This window comes from Pelophylax lessonae (genome assembly GCF_965119305.1).
Source record: "Pelophylax lessonae genome assembly, chromosome: 1".
Lineage (NCBI taxonomy): Eukaryota > Metazoa > Chordata > Amphibia > Anura > Ranidae > Pelophylax > Pelophylax lessonae.
In genome coordinates this window covers 810,012,262-810,035,408 of record NC_138768.1, presented here as the reverse complement: position 1 = coordinate 810,035,408, position 23,147 = coordinate 810,012,262, and the positions used below count along the sequence as shown (strand labels likewise).

The following is a 23,147-nucleotide window of genomic DNA, read 5'->3' as shown; positions in this document are numbered from 1 at the left end:
AAAGAAACATTTAACTCTTGGAGTGTGAGCCCAGCCGAACTGCAAGGGAAGGTTCAAAATTTTACCAGAGTATTTACATATTCCTAATAAGCAATACCTAACTTATCTAGATGCTTGTACTGCAAAGTAATTTATCCTCAAAGATCACAACGAAAACTCTGAATTTGGGTTTCCGTCTGCTTCAGCTTAGATTGCGCGCCTTGTGCGTTCTGAAGGCTGGCAGATTCTGCTTCCATAGAAAATAATGAAAGGGTAGCCATCATTTTAATGCCTCTGTTGTGAATTATGAAAATGAATTACTCCACAATGACAATAACTACAGTGGTCAGTGGTTGCTCTTCTTAAACTGTGTATGATGCTTGTTTAGAATAGGCAAATACTTTATTGTGTATAGTCTGGGCACAGGTTTATTAAAATGGTCAATTAGATTCCAGGTGACACTTTTATACTGTATCTTAAAAACTGAAAGTCTCCTGTTTATTTGCTATAGGTTACCTCACACTTTTTGTTGTTTTTACAGTATGTCCTATTATATTATGTATTCATTTCCTAGCTGGTTTCTATTCTATTGTACAAGACCTTCAGTTATACATTGTGCCCAAAGAAAAAGGTTTGCATTTTGCTGGCAGCCTCATTGTTTGTCTACACTTTACAATTAAACTTTCATATAGACTGTTGTAAAAAGAAAACATGCCCACCATGCCCAAGTGATTCTCTCCCTTCCTGTTTGGCTATGGGACAGAATGTGAAGGGAAATCTCCACAATGGGACACAGATGGCGAAAAAAAAAAATATGACAGGGGTTATAACCCACCCTTGCTCTATTCATAATTTTAACCACTTCTGGACCTGAGTTCTTAAATAGGAGGAACAGAGCAGCCCTGTGTTCATTACTCATAGAACAGCGGTCTGCCATGTTTACAACAGCAGACCACCTTTCTGTCTCCATGGGGAGCGATCACGGGTGGCCAGCAGACATTGTGGCTGGTCGGACCCGCTGATTGGCTCCCCCTGCAGCCAATTGGCGCTTGCGTGCGCCCCCACTAGTGGTCCTGTGAAACAACGTACAGTTACGTTGTTTCACAGAACAGAGCCAACCTGCCGCAGTATATGTACTGCTGACGGTTGGCAAGTGGTTAAAAAAAGTTTTGCCTATAGTTCTACTTTAAGTGCCTGTTGTAAGGACTGGTAATAGAACTAGCCTGTTTCCACTCGCCCAATTAGGGCCATGTGACAGGTTCTCCTGTAAGAACTACCACCACCCCCCACCCCCCCCACACACACACACACACACACACACACACACACCACACACCACACACCACACACTGATACTTAAAGAGGCGCTCCAGTCACCTATGTAAAAATTAAAGTCAGTAGCTACAAGAACTAGCTGTTGACTTTTATTAAACATCCACTCACCTGTCTCATGATCCAGCGCTGTGCTCAGAGTAAAAATGTATGTCTCTCTCCCCAGGGCCTGTATCTTTACTATGGGCACCCGGTTGTGACAGCTTGCGGCTTCACAGCCAGATGTCCACTGTGCATGCGTGAGCCACACACTGTGAAAGGTCCAGCAGTCTTTTGGGACCTGTCATGAGTCCCAGAAGACTGCGGGAGGTGGGGTAAAAACATCCGCTTCCGATTGCCTAGGCGGTTTGAGCGGAAGTGGGAGCAGGTACCTGTCAAAATTGGGGAAATCCACTCTCCTGCTTCCTCCCCAAAAGCTCAATTTCACAAACAGGAGCGTGGGCAGGCCTTAAAGTGGAACGTCCTCTTTTGGGTGGGGATCTGCTTTAACTTTGTTGCTCTCCTCCCACTGTATGATTCTGTGGGCAGCCAGTTGCCAGACCCAGATACTTTCCCATGAGGAGGAAGTTTACCAAAAGTAAGCTCTGACATAGATCACACAAGGTTTTGTCTCCTGATGGAAGAATGAGGGCTGCGTGAGCATTAGCAGGAGAGGGTTATTTTTACCTGTCACTTTGCCCTGAGTCAGAAAAACCTAGTAAAAGCAGAACTCTGACAAGATTTGTTGCTCCACTGGGTTTTTGAGTCTCAAGTGGGACTAGGACTCCGGTGTAAAGATCTGCTTCAACCCACCTGAGCTACAGTTAAAAGCACAGCTGCATTTTCCATATATATGGGCAGATGAGGGAGAAGTTATGTATTACGCTTTCTCTATTGGATTTTTAAAGGAAACATGTAGAGTAAGGGCATTGGTGAAAAGACAAGATGATCTTGTCATAGCCACACTAAAGGTTTGGAGCAGATGTACCACTGCAGTTCAAGAGCACTAGGGCCTGTTCACACTAACATGTTGCCATCAAGCTTGTCAATGCACGTTACATGCATTGGTGTTATGTGGTGCCATTCAATCTGAATCTGCTGACAGATGTGCATGCGTTGCGCTTCTAAGAGTGCATGCACAATTTTAGTGCCTTAACAGGTCTCAATTTACCATAACACTACAGACTAGGCTGGTGTAAATGGGCCCTAAAGTTCAACTTTGGCAAAAACTATTTGTATGGAAGGTTTCTCCTCACTTTGTGTGTGATAGGTCCAACAGGAAGTGAGGGAAAATCTCATAAATGGGGTTATAGACAGCGATAGTAACCTGACAGAGTTTCTTAAGCTTCCCTACATTTTCAAAGTAAAACATTTTGACCGAAGATGGATTAAAAAAAAAATTGAGCAATTTGATCTTGCTTTACTCCACACAAAACAGAAACAACAGGTCACAGGAGTGCAGAATGAATGAACAGGAGAAGTACAGCCAAATGAGCTTTGACTGTACTTCTCCTGTTCATTCATTCTGCATTCCTGTGACCTGTTTTTAGCAGACAGCAGGCAGAAGCTGTCGGCTGACGTCACGGAGCCAGTCCAGGTGCGGGCAAGATCGCAAAAATGGTTTCGGGATTTGCCCATATGCCTGGACCGGCACCTGGCTCAGCCTCTCAGTGAGCTGCTGAGCTGACTGCTCCCGCCCCCTCCACATCCCAGCGCTTCAGGTAGCGCATGGGGAGGTGGGGGTGGTCAGAGCAGAGAGCTGCTGACTGAATATCAGCAGCTCTCTGCTCACGGAGCTGTGAGAACCAAGCAATCTTTGGTGTATAATCGCACACTTCTCAGTGTTGGAGACACCTAGGTAAGTATGATTCTAAAAAAAAAACCATACATCTCTTTTTTAACAAAAATACTCTCAATTTTTATTGATATGTTATTGACTGTGCATGTTTTCTCTTATATCTAATATGTTCTGATTCTTGTTGTTTGGGTTTTTCTATTCCGAAATCAACACTAAATTCTCTTTTCTGACAGGTATCGTTTATTTTTCTTCCTTATCTCCATAGTAATATGCTTTGTTGTGACCAACTCCTTGATGCTGGCGTGCTGTATGCCCATCTTTCTGTTGGGCATGAGGTACTACTACAGTAGGAAAATTATCCTCAATCACCTGGAGGGTGCTCTACGCACGGACATGTCTGATATTGAGAAATATTACATGAAACAGCCAGGTGAGTATAACCCCTTCAAGGGATGTTCCCCCCTGCTAAATCCCCTCACATATCAACCACTAAACCAGACATTTAATTTTCGCTTCAGATGAATGCTGAAAATGGCACTGTACTACTATTATTTATTATTTCTTTTAAAAGGTCGGTCCAGCCAAAAAAAAAAAAAAAAAGTTGATTTCAACTGGAAGTGGAAGACTGTGAGGAGAACCACCCTCTTGATTCTTTGGGTGTAAAACCTCCCCAACATTCCTTCAGCCCAGTGGGACTCACCAGCTAAAACCATTAGAACTGGGAACTCCGCTATAGAACTACACTGTTGAAGGCTACAAGAGATATAAGTAGCTGTTGGGTGATTTAACCCCAAACTGAAATATTCATTTTGGAGGACTGACCTTTTATTAGGAATCTGTAAGCTCAACTCTTAACTGGATGAGAAGCCTCCAGCTGAAATGGTCTAACCTCTGATCCCTCGGCTGTATACATTTTTTGGAGGATTAAAGCACCTGTACAGCTTCACTATAAGGGATATCATCTTGGAACCGGTACACGACCCAGGGTTTGGAGAGGGTCATAAAATCAAAGGCTTCTCAGCCAGATAAATATTAAAAATAATAGATTCTTACTTAATAAGCTAAGAAATATCCATGCATGCTGCTTTGTCTAGGATAGGAATACCAATTCTGCTTTTGTGGTTATGCTTTGTATATGTATATCTTTGAAGTTGAAGCTACTGAAGATGATATTTATAGGAAGAGCAATGCACAGTAAAGGTAGGTATGTATATATATATTTATTTTACAATGCTCTCAAGGCTGTGCACACTTATTTGTATTTCCAGAATTTTCTTATTTTTAATTGTATGTATATATCCTTTTGTAAATTCTGAAAAACATTATGATGTTCTTTGGGGTTCAGTAGCCTTCTTAAAAGGATAAACACTGACAGACACTTGTACACAAAAACAATCATGGATGGACGTAGACTGTAAGCCTCCGTTCACACTCGGTCGCTCCGACTTAGGGGGCGACCTGTGAAGTCACATGCAGCGCGACTTTGGCACGACTTGCACGGACTTCATAGAATGAATGTCTATGCAAGTTGCCTCCAGGTCACCCCGAAGTAGTACAGGACCCTTTTTCTAAGTCGGAGCGATGTGACAAGTCGCCTGACAAGTCGGATCAATGTGAATGCGGTGTAACGATACACACAGACAAACCATAACAGATAACACTTAGCAACGTCTTAGCAATGGCCTGGAAATATTCCAGTCAGGCTTCAGGAGGTACTTAAATGGCCTACACCTATAGCACGGCATTATTCAACTTTAGTCAGAGCCGTGCCATTTTCAATTTATCTACAGACGTCACTTATCTGCATAGGAAGTTTTTTGGTAAAGATGAACTAACCCTTTAATGTTTTACGATACAAAGGATTCTCTTCTGCTTGAGCCACATGCAGGAAAATACACACATACGCTGAAGGAGGAGCTAGGTTAAAGTAAATATTGCTTGAAAACCTACATTAAGTTATGTTAGCATTGGGAGTTTGGTTTTGTATGCATAGATTGTTCCTGATTCCCAGAGCATTTTGGGTTAGTTAAAAAGGCATTATTACAGCAGAGGAAGCCAGCATCGAACTCATTCAGCTTGAGTTCTGAAAACAAGGAGCCTCTTTTTGTGCAATTGAAAGCTTAGGAACAACCATAAACAGTTTGAATCTCAGCCGTTTCAGAAGGAACCTGGCCGAGATTGGAACCATGTATGGGTAGGCTGAATGTACCAAGTAAATCCATCCCCGCCAGGAGAAGACAACGTCTCGGCAGGAAGGATTCTCCTGTTGGCACTGTTTGTCTTGATGGGGAAATCGTGTGAACCTCTTTCCTGTTTTCACCTCCTATGGCCAGCCTAAATAGCTAATCATGTGAAAATAGGAGTAGATCTCCACCTGCTGACTGGACAGAAAATTACATAAAATGCATACAGGATATTTTGTATTTATCTGCCTAAAAAAAATCTTTAAGCATTTCATTTTTTTTAGTCCTGACGTTAAAAAAATTATCATTAAGTGCTGTCAAGTGCATGTCAACTCTTGGGAACACATTGAACAGTGTTTTCCCAGAATGATCTGTCTTTTGTTTGGGTCTTAATTCTTTGCAGCATCATGTTCATAATTTCTATGACTGTGTCTATTCACATTATTGCTGGCCACCCTCTTCTTCTTCCGCCTTCAACTTTTGCAAACATAGTCATCTTTTCCAGGGAAAAGGTATGTGCTTTAAACACTCTAAAGTGCATCTAAACCCAAGAACACAAAATTATGGTATTACAGCTACCAGTCCATAGATGTGGTGGCTGCATTCGTTTTATTTTTTCATATTTGTTTACCATTATATTAACCTGTAATCCTGCCAATAACTCGCTTCCTGTCCTAGAGTGACAAAACCATACTTGAGGAGCGTTGTTATCTTAGGACAATGGAGTACATTAGGACTACATAACACTGTTAGGACTACAGAACACCTGCCTCTCTTCTTTACAACAGGGGAGGTGTTTTTTAGTCCACATAGATAGCAGGGAAAAAAGGGGGACAACAGTCCAGAGGCAGAGAGTACAGGAGGTTACCAGTCCACAAGATTTGTACATATATACATTTGTTGAACGGATATAAAGAATGCTTTCAGTGGTATTTTTAACAGACTAAGATGAAGCAAACAAGAGGAATTTACTTTTAGAGTTTACATACACTTTAATAGTTCAGTGGTATTAAAAGGCTATTTGGGATTTAGGGTTTGGGTTATTGGATTGTGAAGTGTTAGGGTCAGGGACATATAGGGTTGACGGTGTTGCATACCTGACCCAGACAGGTTCAGCAAGTACACTGGTTTACTATCTCAGCACTGTTTAAACTGAACACAAACATATAAAGGTACTGATTAATCTGATTGTAAGTCATGCGGTACACAGTGACACGTTGAAAGGTTATATTAGGTAAACATTTAAAGACACTAGGAAGGTGTTAGTTTATTTTTACAGATGCAGGAGCATGTGTGACCAAAGCAGAGTCAAGGAATTATTTTTTGTCTTTAAACATTCCTGAAAATAAACATTTCATTCACAGGTGACAGACGGTTTCTTTCAGCATACAGTTCATTGCCATTGTGGAGGCTGTAGTGAACAGAAATGTTCTCTTTAAGCCAAACTCCAGGCACCAGAAAAAAAATACCCTAGTAGTCCCCCAACTCTTCTCTCTCCCTAAATGAAAGGGTTAAATGCTGGTTAAAGGCTAACCCCACATTTTGCAAACGAATATTAAATGAATCCATGTTTGTAGAAAAAAAAAAATTGCATTTATTTGTTTGCAAATGAGTCTGCAAAGCATTGCAACCGCTACTGTGCACAGGTGTGCAAAATTTCAAAGTGACAGTTGTCTGGGGGAATATGAACCCCTGCACACTGTCAGGGGGAAGGTGGGGTCAGCTTGCAACCATGTTACACCCTAAATATGGGTGTAAACATGTAACATGGCCTAAAAGGTGAATTCAGCTTTTAAGTCTAGGGGTGGAGGAATAAGGTGTAATTCTAACCTTATTTCTTGCTCCAAAAGGATCCCTCCTCACCGTGGAACCATTCCTCTTGCAGCTTCTTCTATAAAGCAGCCCATAGATGACTCAGTTTTCTTTCCTTTCACAATGGGTGGAAGTTGAGAAAATCGCTCAACTCCCCCATCAACATAGTCATTGTTTACGGGGGAATGCCACCTGTAGTGCTATTGTGTTCAGCCGACGGGGCAAGGGAGCCTTGGCAGAGCACAGTGATTAGTGCTAGCCAATATAGGTGCTGGCAGTAATCACATGAAGAAAAATCTAACAGGGTGGTTGTATCCAAGTGAATCGATGGATCAACTTGGGTACAATCAGCCTACCAATACATGGATCGAAATTTGGCTGATCCCTGTTGAACCAGACAAATTTCTATCCATGTATGGACGGCTTAAGATTCTTCGTCTAGCATCAGAAAGAAGAGGAACAAGCTGCAAGCATGCTGGAGAGAGAAAAAGGGTAAGTCTTAAAATGTATTCCTCATCCCCTAGACTAAAGCTGGGTACGCACGGGCCAAATGTCGGGAGACATTTGCCAGTTTAAAAAAAAAATGTCCAACATTCGGCCTGTGTGTATGTCCATCTGTCCGACAATAGCCAGCCTTACATACTGAAACTCGTCCAGCCCCTGCTGAACTGCCCAAACTTTGATCCATTGATGGCCAGTCTCAACAGGCTTTTCATAAACCTTGCAGGGTTGCGGTGGGGGGGAGGCGGACTTCAAGAGTACATTTTGTTTTGAAACAAGCAGTTAAATTTTAAGGAGGAAGAGATGTTAATGTAAGTTTACTTTCATACCCAGCAGGAGGAAATAAAGTATTTTATTATTCGTTATGGTATTCCATACAGCCTGGAAGTGGGAGGCTTGCAATGCTTAAAGAAGGTTATGACAGGCTGTGTACACAATCTTATTAACTTGTGATTTTCTGATAACGAGGATGAGCAGATAGCTGTTAGAGATTGACCTTTCTTGATATTTTTTTAGAACAGAAGGAAATTGTATATATGTTACAAAAGGTTGTCTTTATTGCAGATCTGCATAATGAGTACAGCATTAGTCATAAGCGCATCATTAGCATGGAGAGGCTGTGTGTATGTGCGAGTATAAATGTTTCCAGGAATAGATGTACGAGTCAATATGTCACTTGTAGTATAACATCATCAGTTTCACTATTTGACAACAGGGATTAATCAAAACCCCAAAATGGAACAGATTCCATTTCTGGAATCGCAACCTGCACGGAAACTGCAAGTGCAGTGCAGTTCCCAGTGCAGGTGCAATTTCCAGTGCCAGCAGCTTGCCATTAGGATTAATGGCACCTGCACACATCCAGCTCATTTTTCTGTGCAGGTGGTTGCAGCAGCAGGTTCAGGTGCGGACCTGCATAAACCAGGCCTAAAGCTGAACTCCAAGATAAGCAAATATTGTCTAAGTATTAGAGGCATGTGTATTCTTACTTGAATATTGGTGTGCTTTGTGTCTTTCTTCCAGATCTGTGCAATAACTTATTGTGAAACCGGTTACTGCCACTCTCTCTCCTTATGCAGGGTGGCTGATCTTGTCTCCGCCCCCTCCTGTAGGTTTCTGCAGGCAGCCTGTAGTGGGTGGAGCTCCCACAGCTCTGCTCTCTGTGCAGCTATGTGCAGCACAAGGATGATGTCACCACTGCTTTTATAAGGTAATATCTGGGTTTACAAAGTCATTAGGTGCACACAAAGTTGATTCATAGTTCTAATGGCTAATGAAATATATAATTCAATGAAAGTTTTTTTGCCCTGAGTTCAGCCTTAGGTTGCCCATAAGCATCTGAGAAAAGCAGGACATGTAAACATGTTTCATCCACCCCCAAGCTCTACTTTACACAAGCATGCCAGTTTGACAAGGCTGAGGTTCATATTTTGTGTCAATAAATGAGCGAGTACTACATTAATGTGGGATAACAGATAGCAGTTTACTGAGCGCAGTAAATGTAATAAAGTGCCACATCCTAAATAACTAGAAATTGGGTTGTTGGAAAGACATGGACTTTAACGGCACTAGGTAAGTAAAATATAACAATTATATTGGTTTACAATTAAAAAGACATTAACAACATAAGTACTTCGCCTCAACAGAGGCATTGATACATATAACCACCATCAAGCATTCTGTCGAGCATTCTGTCTCTATGAAATATCTGCACACCTGATACCACATTAAGTTAACTGATCTAGATGGACGACATTATACACCTCTATTATCGTCTGTGAGATCCCTTTGATGTGACGTATCCAAATACTATTGCAGTGATTACTGTTTGTTTGTACTCATATACCAATACCTATTGATGGTGGTTATATGTATCAACGCCTCTGTTGAGGCGAAGTACTTATGTTGTTAATGTCTTTTTAATTGTAAACCAATAAAATTGTTATATTTTACTTACCTAATGCCATTAAAGCCTATGTCTTTTCCAATAAATGAGCGAGACTGTGAGACTTAAAGGAGAAGTACAGTAAAAGCTTGTTTGCGTTCTGCACTCCTGTGACCCGCTTTCAGCAGACAGCAGGCTGAAGTCACAGAGCCAGTCAAATAATAGATTAAAGGAAAAGTACAGCCAAAGCTTGTTTGGCTGTACTTCTCCTGTGGATCACAGGAGTGCAGATCATTCTGCAAACCTGTGACCCATTTTCAACAGAAGCTTGCTGTCTGCTGACATCACAGAACCGGTCCAGGAAGGATCAGGATCCACTCACATGCCTGGACTGGCACCTAGCTCAGCCTCTCATTGAGCCTCAGGGAGCCTAAGCTGGCTGCTCCCACCCCTCCACAGCTCAGCGCTCCAGTGAGCAAGAATGGGGGATGGGCAGAGCAGACAGCGGTAACTGACACTCACCAGATTTCTGCTCAGGGAGCCCTGAGAACCGAGCGATCATGGTTTTTGCTCGCTCAGTTTTCAGTGTTAGAGCCGGCGGGGGGACAGATGCAGCATTGGATCGATGCTACATCCACCTAGGTAAGTATGATTCTGCAAAACAAAAAAAAAACTTCTCTTTTAAAGGATATCTAAAGCCAGGAACAAAAAAATATATTGCTGCTTACCAGCCCTTAGATGTTTGTGGTTGCATTCGTTTTTTTTTTTTTTTTTACTTTCCAGACTTTTCTACATTTTTTGCAAGTACAGATAAGTACCTATCTATCAATGGTGTCAGAAAACTTGTGCCTTTGTAAATTCCTGTGGTCTGAACTGAAATCACAAACAATGTTATCAGCCATTCCAATTTTCTTCTACGAATCACAAAACACCTACAACATATGTTGTGGAGATAAAAAGAGGGTAGGTCTCTCTTGTACAGATAAAACATCCTAGGGTAACAATTCAGAGCATGAGTATTGTCTTCCATGGACAAGAAGCGTATTCCTGGCAGGATCACCAGGTGAATAAAGGGGGAAAAGACTGAATACAAAAGAAAATAAATGCAGCCACCACATCTAAGGACTGGTGAGGTGTAATATATTACACTATTGTTTGCAGCAGGGTACAAACCAGAAGCCCATGGTGCAGCGAATCAGCATCTCTCCCACTATCCCTCTTCCCAGCCTCCTCCTGAACCCATTCCAGGCTGGAGCTCCGCTCCAGGTACTCTCTACTGACTGCCCGAATCTGGGTTCCTGACCTGGCCAGCAGGGGGCGGTTGGGGGGAGATGGGACGGCTCGATCAGGACTGGCTGGGGGAGGAGAGTCTGCAGTGGGGTATGAAACCGGCCTCTGCTCAGACACAGTTTACACCATCCAAGCTGGGGGGGAGGCCTGCGCTCTGTCCTTGTCTTCCTCCCGCACTCAGTAGGTCAGCGGTGGAGACTTTTTACTTCTCTTCACCAGGAGTCCTTTAGGCATATCTGTGGCAGAAGGGGTGCAGCCTTTTTATGGGGCATCAGAGCAGGCCCGAGGGGCAATTGCCCCTCTGCCCCCTGGCCCAGTCCTCCCCTGGTCTGCAGTACTTTGTGGATGAAGTAATTCTAGTCAGAAGATTAGAATCTCTTCCTCCTCTCTTCCCACCACTGAGAATGTGTAATGGTTCATCTCTCTGTTCTATAACCATAAGAGAAAGACATTTTTATACAGAATATATGTAAGTGTCCATTCACACTGGTACTACTTGTCAGGCGACTTGGTCAGCCTGACAAGTCGTGCACCGTCGCTCCCACTGTGTAGTACAGGAGCCGTTCTAATAGGAGTGACACAAGTCGCTCCGACTTAGAAAAAGTGTCCTGTACTACTTGGGGGAAACCTGGAGGCGACTTGCATTGACTTCCATTATGTGAAGTCCGTGCAAGTCGCGCCGAAGTCACGCTGCACGCGACTTCACAGGTCCCCCCCCTAAGTCCGAGCGACCAAATGTGAACGGGGTCTAAAAGTAACCTATCCAGACAGCAGATATTTGTAAAATCACTATTGGTCAGCCTCCCTTCCCCCTTTTACCATTGTATACCTTGATGCATGTTAAAACAATATATTTTGCTGGGAAATCGGAATCCTATTCCATCATCTGCATTTGCCTCTGCATTTGATAAAACAGAGACTACTCATTAAAGAATGTAATTCAATTTTCACCAACTCAGCCAGAGACGCATTTAAAAGAACACTTCACCATAAATTGTGTTAAACAGACAGTATGTATGATTACGCTTGAATAAATTAGATTTTCCATTTCCTATATAATGATTGGTCTATTCTGACACACAGAAAAATATTGACTTGGTGGATAGAGCTCGGCTTTTTAATGCCTTGGCACTGGGCTATTTCAAAAAATGAGGCTGGTAATAAATGCTGAACAATTACATAATTCTGGGAACCAAGAATAGATCTTTGTATATAAATGGTGCACATAGTCGCTGCTGTTAGCGTTATTGCTTTTAAAAAGATTTAGACTAAATATAAGTACTGCCTGTGTGTGTATAGATATATATATGTATTGTGTGTGATGCCTTCAGATCATTGTGCTTGCAAGGGGGATTAATAATAACTTCCTAATACAGTTTAGGGGAGATTTATTTAAATTGCTGCACACAAAATCAGGTGCAGCTGTGCATAGTAACCAATCCAGGTTTTATTTCACATCAATGCGGCTTTGAAATCGTGCAAGTTCATCTAAACTCACACAATTTCAAAGTCGCATTTCACCCGACTTTGGGGGCAACTTAAAAGACATCTGTGCGGGTTCATGCACAGATGTCTATTGAAATCGCCCCTGAAGTCGCCAAAAGTAGTGCTGGAACTGCTTTTGGAGATCGGTGTGGAGCCACAAAGTTGGCGTCGCACTGATTGGGACGCTACTTTTGCCAGCAATAAGCTGCGATTTGACCTGTTAAATCACGTTAAATTGTGCCAATGTCAATGAGGACTTATTGTCAAAGCTTAATTGAACACGCTAAAATTAGAAGCCGATTGGTTACTAAGCACAGCTGCAGCAGATTCTGTATGCACAGGTTTAAAGCGGATGTACACTGCCAAAAAAAAAAAAAAAAACCCGCAAGACAAAGGCATAATGAGCTAGTATGCGTCACATACTAGCTCATTATGAAATACTCACCTTAAAACAAGGCCCCGACACGGATGCCCGGACACCGATCTGGGACCTGTCGTGCTCCCTTGGCGTCTCTTCCTGGTTTGGTGTCAGTGGCTGCATGCAGGGCAAATATCTCCTAAACCGTGCAGGTTTAGGAGAAAAAATAATTTTACCTACAGGTAAGCCTTAGTATAGGCTTACCTGTAGAGAAAATTAAAAACATTGAGTATACTACCGCTTTAAGAAAGAAAGAGAAATGTTCCCCATACTTGCTCACTACATTAACTTTTATACCTATGACCACTAGAGGGAGTACCTATAATACTGAATATGGAATGCAACAATCAAAAATGGAACAGCATTTAAAAATGCGAGACTTGATAAGCTATTATAATAACTCAAAATGTGTTCTTAACGAGACATGACAGTTTAGGCTTAGAGGAAGTGGGTTGATTGACCCATTCAACCCAGAAAACTGGAGACATCTAAGAAATTCTGCAGGGGACAGATCCAGGTTGAAGGTAAATATTGTAGCAAATCTGTTTTGTTTTTTTACTTTTGCAGGTTTATGTTTAATTTTTACCTGGGGTTCTGCTTTACTTTCTCCCCAGGGCCTGCAGTTACAGAGGTAGGGGAAGCAGCCTAAGGTTGTGTGCTGAGAGCCAAACTGTCACCAAAAGCTCTCACCCACGCCTTCCCAGGCGAGCACCTGATTATGTGATCGCAGTGAGAACCAATCACGGTGATCACAGGATATTTAATCCGCACCATTAAGAGGTTAAAGCGGAGTTCCACCCATTTTATTTAGTCACTTTCTATCATCTACCCTTTAAGCATGCATTTCACAATGTAAATTATTATTTTTTTTTTTGTTATGCAAATACATTTTTTTTCTTATTTCTGCCGCAGCTCGGAAGGTGGCCGCCTAGGTGATTACGTCACTAGGCGATTTGCAAGGGCTCCTGGGATAGCAGCACATGTATCCCAGGAATCCCTGCGAATTGCCTACTGATGAAATCTTGCCTTATCTCCTGTCTTCTGATTGACAGGTTGCTTTAGCAATGAGGCGGGAACTTCCGCCGACGGCGACATTGCTATAACAACCGGTCAAGAAGAGGGAGAGCCATGCAGTGACATTACTGCGCAGGCACGGAAATCCCGGAAATGAATACAGGAGGGCTTCAGATGCCCCACAGCTAAAATGGAACCTGCCTGGTCAGTAAAAAAATATTTTTAAATAAACAAAAACGCATATGACTTTTTACAAATGTTAATGTATTTGTTTAGACAAATACAGAGGCTTCTTTAAATAAAAAAATTGTTTGGGGGACTGGAGCTCCACTTTAAAGTTTAAGACATAATCCGCACCATTAAGGGGATAAACGTAAAATATACTGTAACTTGGGCTCAGGCTTATAGTTACAGTATACTTGGGGGATAAATAAGGGCTGTGTTTAGGGGTTCATTATAGGTTTAGTGTCTCTGATTAGGTTGAAGATACAAGTACAGTAAACCCCCCTCCATCGCGGGGGTTACGTTCCAGACCCACCCGCGATAAGTGAAAATCCGCAAAATAGAAATAAGCTATTTAACCACTTTACCTCCGCTCACTTTGCTGCTACTGCAGCAAAGTGGCTCGTTCCCATCCAGCGCCGGAGGCTCGCTCCCGCTGCTAGCCGCTGCTCTTACCCGATCGTCGGGGATCGAGTCTGGAGATCCGCCCGCTGTGTGTAAACACAGCGGACGGATCTCTGAAGTGACAGGCAGGGTCAGATTGCAGGGTTCAGCATAGCTGAATAATGGATCTGTCCTTGTGTCACATAGTCACCTCCCCCCCCCACACGTCAGTAAGCACCAGGCATACATTAACCCCTCCCTCTCCAATAAAATTAACCCCTTCCCTGCCAGTGTCATTTTTACAGTAACAGTGCATATATATAGCACTGATTACTGCAGTAATGTCACTGGTCCCCCCAAAAGTGTCAAAAATGTCAGTCAAGGGTCCGATCTGTCTGCCCCAATGTCGCAGTCCCGCAAAAAAAATCGCAGATCGCCGCCATTACGAGTTAAAAAAAAAACACCAAAAATGACAGAAATCTTTCCCTTTGTTAGTAAACGCGATAACTTTTGCGCAAACCAATCAAAATACGCTTATTGTGATTTTTTTACCAAACATACGTAGCAGAAAACAAATTGGCCAAAAATTAAAAAAAAAATAGATTTTTACATTTTTTTGGGGGGGAATTTCATATAAAAAAATGTGAAAAATATTGTTATTTTTTCAAAATAAACGCATTTTTTGGTTTATAGCGCAAAAAGTAAAAATCGCACAGGTGATCAAATACCACCAAAAGAAAGCTCTGTTTGTGGGAAAAAAAGGACGTAAATTTCGTTTGGGTACGGCGTCGCACGACCGCGCAATTGTCAGTTAAAGTCGCACAGCACCGAATCGCAAAAAGTGGCCTGGACGTAAGACAGCAAAATCCTCCGGTGGTAAAGTGGTTAAATACACCCTAGGCATGTTTTTATAACTTTTACGGTACTTTTAAAAGCATTTCAACCACTTTCAGACTGCTCATGTTGCTGCTACTGCCGGAGGAGGAGAGACGGCGATCACCGTCTCTCTTCACCGATCGTCGGGGAAAGTGTGAGAAAATCCGCCTGCTTGTGTAAACAAAGCAGATGGATCTTCTCTGTGACAGACAGGAGGAGATCACAGGATTCAGCATAGCTGAACCTGCGATCTCTGTCTCTGTCACAGAACCCCCTCCCCCCCACACACGTCAGTAAGCATGAGGCATACATTTAACCCCTTGATCACCAACAGTGTTAACCCCTTCCCTGCCAGTGTCATTATTACAGTAACAGTGCATATTTTTATCACTGATTACTGTAGTAATGTCACTGGTCCCCCCAAAAATGTCAGTTAGGGGTCTGATATGTCTGCTGCAATGTCACAGTCCTGCAAAAAATCGCAGATCGCCGCCAATATTAGTAAAAAAAAAAAAAAAAACAATAAAAATGACATAACTCTTTCCTTTCCCGCAGTTAGTAACTTTTGCGCAAACCAAACAAAATAAGCTTATTGCGATTTTTTTTTTTTACCAAAAATATGTAGCAGAAAACAAATTGGCCTAAAATGTTAAAAAAAATTTGATTTGAAAATGTTTTTTGGGAATGTTATATATCAGAATGTGAAAAATATTGTTTTTTTTTTTTCAGAATTGTTGCTCTTTTTTTCAAAAATTTAAAATCGCACAGGTGATCAAATACCACCAAAAGAATTGAGAATTTTTTTGTCAAAGACATGTAGCTAAATACATTTTGGCCTAAATATACGACAAAAATTTAGTATATTGGATATTTTTTAACTATCAAAGTAGAAAGTGTCAATTTTTCGCAAACTTTTTGCTCTTTGTTTATTAATATCGCAAAAAAAGTGCAGAGGTGATCAAATACCACCAAAAGAAAGCTCTGTTTGTGTGGATAAAAGGACGTAAATTTCGTTTGGGTACAGCATTGCTTGACCGCGCAATTGTCAGTTAAATTTGCGCACTGCCAAGTTGAAAAGAGTGGCCTGGTCATTAAGCAGCCAAATCCTGCGGGGCTTAAGTGGTTAAGGTTTTAAATACACTTTTAAAACAATAGAAACACATTTAAACACATAAAAGATATTGATAGAGAGAGACCGCAAGAGCAATGAAAAACAGAAAAATATTGAATTAATAATTAATTAATATAATAATATTAATAGGTCTTACAGAAAAAAAAGAGAAATACCGCGACCGTGAAAACTGAACCGGTTTACTGTAGATTACTTTTCAGGTTTAATACACTGTTATTATAGGGCTATGATTTGCTTTCTTTTGTTTGTGACATTTCCAGCTGCCAACACTGGATATCTTACTGAGGGAGTCTGACTTCTGCTGGGTTATCTTTTATCTAGAGTCCTTAGAAGATGGTAGAATGTGAATCACCTCCCCAGCACACAGCAATCTAAAATGCTTTTTCTTTCAACCTGTATTTGTAGTAAAGAGAACCAGCTGAGAATAGTATTTTGGCAGTTTAATTTCAGAAGTGCAGGCGTTGGGGCTGACATTCTGATCCTGGTACCAGTATATAGTACACGTCACTGTCCTTCCACAAGTACTTGAGACAGCAGGACAAACATTTCAGACTTCACTTGCTGAATACTTGTTCCAAAAGGTTGTGAATCCAGGATCAGGATGACAACGGCATAGGCTGCACATTTAAAAATGACGCAGCAATACCAATCTTCATATTTCTATCCTTTATAGGTTCCCTTTAACCACTTGAGTCACGGGGGACTATATCTCCCTAAATTCCCTTGCGTTCCACAGCGTGTAATTTGTTTTGGTGTTGGTTCCTCACATTACATTTTTTGTTGGGTAGGTTTTGTAGCCTACCCTAACTTATATATATTGAGTTTTTTTTTTTTTTCCACGACAGATAGGGCTTTAATTTGGTAACAAATCCGGATACAAATAATATTTTTCTATTTTTATTTTTTATTGAGAATAAAATATTAGAGTTTTTTGTGCATCCTATATAGTTTGTGAAGTGTGCTGAATAAAATATTTTATCAGTGCGACTTTTATGTAAACTAGCAGAATGGTAAAGCTCAGAGTGAATTTATGCATTTTACTTTCACTTAATCTCCTTTCGACGCTACATTGTTCCGTCCTCAGGGTTTGCTCAACCTATTAACGAGACATTAAAATAAGATTAAGTTGGCTTGAGGGTCACTACATTCCTGATGTAAATATTATACACAGGAGCATAGTCTTTACATTCTCGTCTACAGCATGCTGTGCTGAATCAATCTGTAGAAGCATCAAATGCAATCATCTCCTAAGCTCAGTGCTGGTTGGCGGCTTTCACTAACAGCTGGTGGATCCAGCCTAACCCTCACCAAGAGCCACTGATTTTTGGTGCGGTTTAAAAGAGTGCCTGGATCACAGGAGTGCAGTTCGTTCTGTGACCCGTTTTCAGCAGACACCAAGCTGAAGTCCGCTCTCTGCTGATGTCACAGATGTCAGTCCAGGCACTGTGTCATCACAACCACGGAAATGGGAATCCGCCAGGTGCCTGGACCGACACCCGGCTCAGCCTTTCAGCGAGCCACTGAGACCCTGAGCCAGCCGCTCCCCATCCCTCCACAGCCCAGCGCTCCAATGAGCGAGTAGGGGGCAGAGCAGAGAGCGGTGACTGACGGACAGCAGCTCTCTGCTCAGGGAGCTGTCAGAGCCGAGTGATCGGTGGTGTTCAATCGCTCGGTTCTCAGTGCAGAAGCGCCGGGGGACTGATGCAGCATCCACCTAGGCAAGTATAAATGGGCAGTATACCCCAAACCCCATACTTCTCTTTTAAGGCTGGGTTCACACCAATGCATGTAGCTGTGGGTGTGGGAACTGCTGCAATTCCTGCATCTGCAGTGAAAACGCGCTGCTGCCATTCATTCTGAATGGCTCCCCCATGCATGTAAAATCGCAGTGTCTGTGCAGGAACTGCAGAAAAAACCCATGGTCATTTTGACCCTTGGATTTCCCTGTGGGCCCGTGTTTTCTATGGGAAACACAGGCACGGCAGGCCATTGAAATGAATGGGCTGCTGTGCCCACGCAATCGCGGCTCGCAAAAACGCAGAGATGCGAATCTAGGGTTAACCACGTGAGTCACCAGTGCTGTTATAAAAGTTGTACCCTAGGTGTACTGTACATAAAAGACTAAGTAATGCAGCTTTGTATTTATTAAAATGCCATTACATTTATTTTTTAATATGCAAGCAGTGTAAGTATCTGAATTAAAGTTGGTATTAAACTTGCAATCCCCTGAACTGCAGAACTGGAGGGAGGAAAAACTGCACAAGTAGCCAATCTGGTGTGCTTGGGGGGTTAATGTCAATGCTCAGTCACGTCCTGTGGGAGGGACAAGACCTAGTTATATTACTTAACTGCAGTAGGAAAAAGTCAGGTCTCTTTGCCCAGACAGAGAATGCTGCACTATGTAGTTTTGCTGTATAAACCTCAGAATTACATGAACAGAAATATTAATCTTTTGGCAGGTAACAGCAGCTCCTATATGTGTTTCAGCTGTGTATTTAGCTGTTTGGCTGGAGGTCAGCGTTGAACAAGCTGTGTTGGGACTGTGCCTGCTGTGGTAAGCGCTAGTCTGATAAGTTCCAGCTTGATCCACTCAGAATGCGATGAGTGAGAAAGAAAGTGCATATCATAGGTGTATGAATCAATGACAATCCTTTCAGCTTACAGCAGCATCTATAAACAGAGTGCACTCACTATGCAGGGGAAGGATCATAGTTTTTACAGGGACAGTAGTCCTGTTTGGCTTAGGAGTGGTAGAATGTGGAGTATGTGTAGATAACATGGCCGGCTTCTGGTTACATGCCAGTTTACCAGAAATAAACACTTCTACTAAGTATCATGGTGGCTGGAATGCACAAACCTCTGTGTAGGAGAAACAATGAACTGGAGTCTTTTGTTTTCCAATAACTTAAGACTTTTTCTTGCTATAATGTGTCTGTAAAATGTATCATGCAGGAAAGAAGAAGAATCAACAGCATAGCTGGCAGCCTTACTCCAGGTTTCACTTTAGGCCCCGTTCACGCCTGAGCCGAGCGATTTTCAGACGTTTTTTTTTGAGAGTATTGCAAGTGTTTTAGAAGCGTAAAAAGGATATGATCCGAAGCATACAGTAATTCCCCGCTCCATCGCGGTTCAGTTTTTGCGGTCCCGGTAATTCGCGTTTTTTTTTTTAATGTTATTTTACTATATAAATCATTAAAAATGAAATATTTTTGTGATTTCCATAGCTCTTGCTATGTCTCTTAGTATCTTTTATGTGTTTAAATGAGTTTCTATTGTTTTAAAAGTGTGTTTAACCACCTCCCACCCGGGCCATTGTAGATATACGGCCGGGTGGGAGTCTCGTCCTTCTGATCGGACGTTCCGGAACGTCCTTCAGAAGGAGAGAGATCGCGCCGCCGTGGGCACGCGCAGCGGCGCGATCTCGATGTGCCTGTGTCCCTAGGACACAGAGCAACAAGACTCGGGAGGAGGGCCCTGTGATTGGCCCTCCTGATCACATGACGGCTGTGTCCAATCACAGCCATCATGTAATGTCAATACATCTGTTGTAACGGCTTCGATCTCTTCTCCTCCTGACAGATCCTGCCAGTGAGGAGAAGAGGAGAGGATCGATTCTGCAGCTGAGGTGATCAGTGAGTATTTCTAATTACTCACTGATCACAGGGGGGGTCTGTGCTGGTAATCAGATGATTGATTACCAGTGCAGCCCTGGGGGGAGGGGGTGCCACTAGAGCCACCAGGAATGCCCACCCATGACCACCAGGGATGCCCACCATGGCCACCAGGGATGGCAAACAGGGCTCAGAGAGCCTGCCAGTGGTGCCCCCCTATCAGTGCTGCCCACCAATGCCCTCTATCAGTGCTGCCCACCAGTGCCCGTTATTGCCATCTATCAGTGCCGCCCACCAGTGCCCATTTTTGCCCACCAGTGCTGCCTATCAGTGCCCATCAGTACCCCCCATCAGTGCCGCCCATCAGTGCCACCTATCAGTGCCGCCTATCAGTGCCCATCAGTGCCGCCGATCAGTCCCCATCAGTACTGCCTATCAGTGCCCATTAGCGCTGCCTATCAGTGCTCACCAATTCTGCATATCAGTGCCCATCAGTGCTGCATATCAGTGCTACCTATCAGTGCTGCATATCAGTGCCACCCCATCAGTGCCACCCCATCAGTGTCTCCTCATCAGTGCCTGTCAGTGCGGCGTCATCAGTGCAGGAAAAAACGTATCTATTTACAAAATTTTATAACCTAAACAAAAAAACTTTTTTTTTTTCAAACTTTTCGGTCTTTTTTTATTTGTGCACCAAAAAAGAAAAAACCTGGCGGTGATCAAATACCATCAAAAGAAAGCTCTATTTGTGGGGAAAAAATGACATAAATTTGGTTTAGGGACAGTGTTGCATGACCGCGCAATTGTCATTCAAAATGCAACAGCGCTAAAAGCTGAAAATTGGTCTGGGAAGGAAGGGGGTTTAAGTGCCCAGTATTGAGGTGGTTAAAGACCTTAAAATGCTTTTACACTTACAGTGACAGTAAAAAAACATGCCTACAATGCATTTTAATAGGGTTTTTCTATTTTGCAGATTTTCACTTTTCGCGGCTGGGTCCGGAACGTAACCCCCGCAATGGAGGGGGGGGGGGGGTTACTGTACACAGTGACGTGCCTCCATCCCTAATTGTATGTACAAATATGGAACAGAGGTCATGGGACTTTAGATTAGGCAGGTCACTAACTGAAATACACTTAGATAAAATCAGAACATTATAAATTATTGTACATTCAATATACAAATACACTACCGTTCAAAAGTTTAGGGTCACCCAGACAATTTCATGTTTTCCATGAAAACTCACACTTTTATTCATCAAATGAGTTGCAAAATGACATTGACGAGGTTAGAAATAATGATTTTTATTTGAAATAATAAATTTTGTCCTTCAAACTTTGCTTTCATCAAAGAATTCTCCATTTGCAGCAATTACAGCCTTGCAGACCTTTGGCATTCTAGCTGTCAATTTGTTGAGGTAATCTGAAGAAATTCCACCCCACGCTTCCTGAAGCACCTCCCACAAGTTGGATTGGCTTGATGAGCACTTCTTACGTACCGTACGGTCAAGCTGCTCCCACAACAGCTCAATAGGGTTGAGATCTGGTGACTGCGCTGGCCACTCCATTACAGACAGAATACCAGCTAACTGCTTCTTCCCTAAATAGTTCTTGCATGGTTTGGAGGTGTGCTTTGGGTCATTGTCCTGTTGTAGGAGGAAATTGGCTCCAATCAATAGCTGTCCACAAGGCGCATGGCGTTGCAAAATAGAGTGATAGCCTTCCTTATTCAAAATCCCTTTAACCTGGTATAAATCTCCCACTTTACCAGCACCAAAGCAGCCCCAGACTATCACATTACCTCCACCATGCTTGACAGATGGCGTCAGGCACTCCTGCAGCATTGTTCACTTGTTTGGCATCTCACAAATGTTCTTCTGTGTGCTCCAAACACCTCAAAATTAGATTAGCCTGTCCATAACACTTTTTTCCAATCTTCCTCTGTCCTTAGAACCCAGGAGTGATGGTTGCTGGAAATGGGCCTCTGAACACCTATGTAGATATTCCATTATAAATCAGCCATTTCCAGCTAGAATAGTCATTTACCACTGTAACAATGTCTAGAATGCATTTCTGATTAATTATCTTCATTGAAAAAAATTGTGCTTTTCTTTTAAAAAAAGGACATTTCTAAGTGACCCCAAACTTTTTAACGGTAGTGTATATATCATCAGTTTCCAAATATGATGCAGACATGTGTGAAAAAAAGCTAACAAAAAAATTCATATAGTAAAACAATTCATATTATAGTAGTAAGTTAATATTTCGTAGAGAAGTACATGGTCGTCTCTAAATAATATATCTATGTATCTATGTGGCTCTACGCATTTCGTGGATCCCTGTCCACTCATCAGGAGTTTGATGCAAAAAGGTTTGTATAAGAATGCACAAAATCTCATATATGTATATACAAAAAAAAGGAAGATGGCCTTAACACTTACATGTCGGCATCAAAAACACATCCAGCATCTGGGGGGGAGGTCAGAGCGCCAAAGCAAACATCTGCTCCGGGGCTGTGGCGAGGATAAGCCGTCTAGTCCAAAAGGGGGGGGAGGCAGCCAGAGGGCAAGCTAGGACAGCTGTTTTAGAAGCGTATTACAAGCATTGTACATGTGTTTTAGCCAATAAAAAATCACTAGCTGGAGGATATTAAGGGTGTAGAGCTGCTGTTTTGCCAGAAAACATGCAACAAAACTCTCGGAAAATGCTCATGATGAGCATTTTTCAGCCGTTACAATTAACCACTTGCCGAACGCCTAACTGGGAATGTATGTCATGATTTTGACGTTAATTAATGGGGTTATGGCAGCAGCTAGCTTTGCATGTTTTTTCCCTTAGGCGGCTGGCTTTTAGATGAAAGTGATCCCCGGGGGATTCACCACGGAATCACTTTTATAGGCGGTGGAAGCAGTGCCCTCCTGCCGCTTCTCTGTCGTTTCTGAGCTTACTGGAGCCGTCAGTAAGCCTGGAACTTATTCCATGCGGCCGATGGCTAGGCAGGAAGCTGAATGAGGGCAAGATAGCCCCCACTTGGCTCAATGCCCTTGGTGAACCAGAGCAGACTCCATCGTCACTTCCAGGTCACAGACAGATAGACAGGATTTTTTTTTTCTTAAAGTCAAAATGTCTTTTTTTTTATTTTGCTTTTAAAGGTAAATGAGAGATCTGAGGTCTTTTTGACCCCAGATCTCTCAAAAAAAAAAGATGACTTGTCATGCTTATTTCTATTACAAGGGATGATTACATTAC

At 42.4% G+C, this 23,147-nt stretch overlaps 1 protein-coding gene across 1 annotated transcript in view; it reads left to right on the top strand.

Annotated features, from left to right (window-relative positions):
- NAT8L (N-acetyltransferase 8 like) overlaps positions 1 to 23,147 on the top strand; it is an 81,210-nt gene that overhangs the window by 24,199 nt on the left and 33,864 nt on the right. The window contains exon 2 of the mRNA XM_082262404.1: positions 3,354 to 3,518. Coding sequence (XP_082118530.1) covers positions 3,354 to 3,518 — 165 coding nt within the window. The remainder of the gene's footprint in view (positions 1 to 3,353; positions 3,519 to 23,147) is intronic.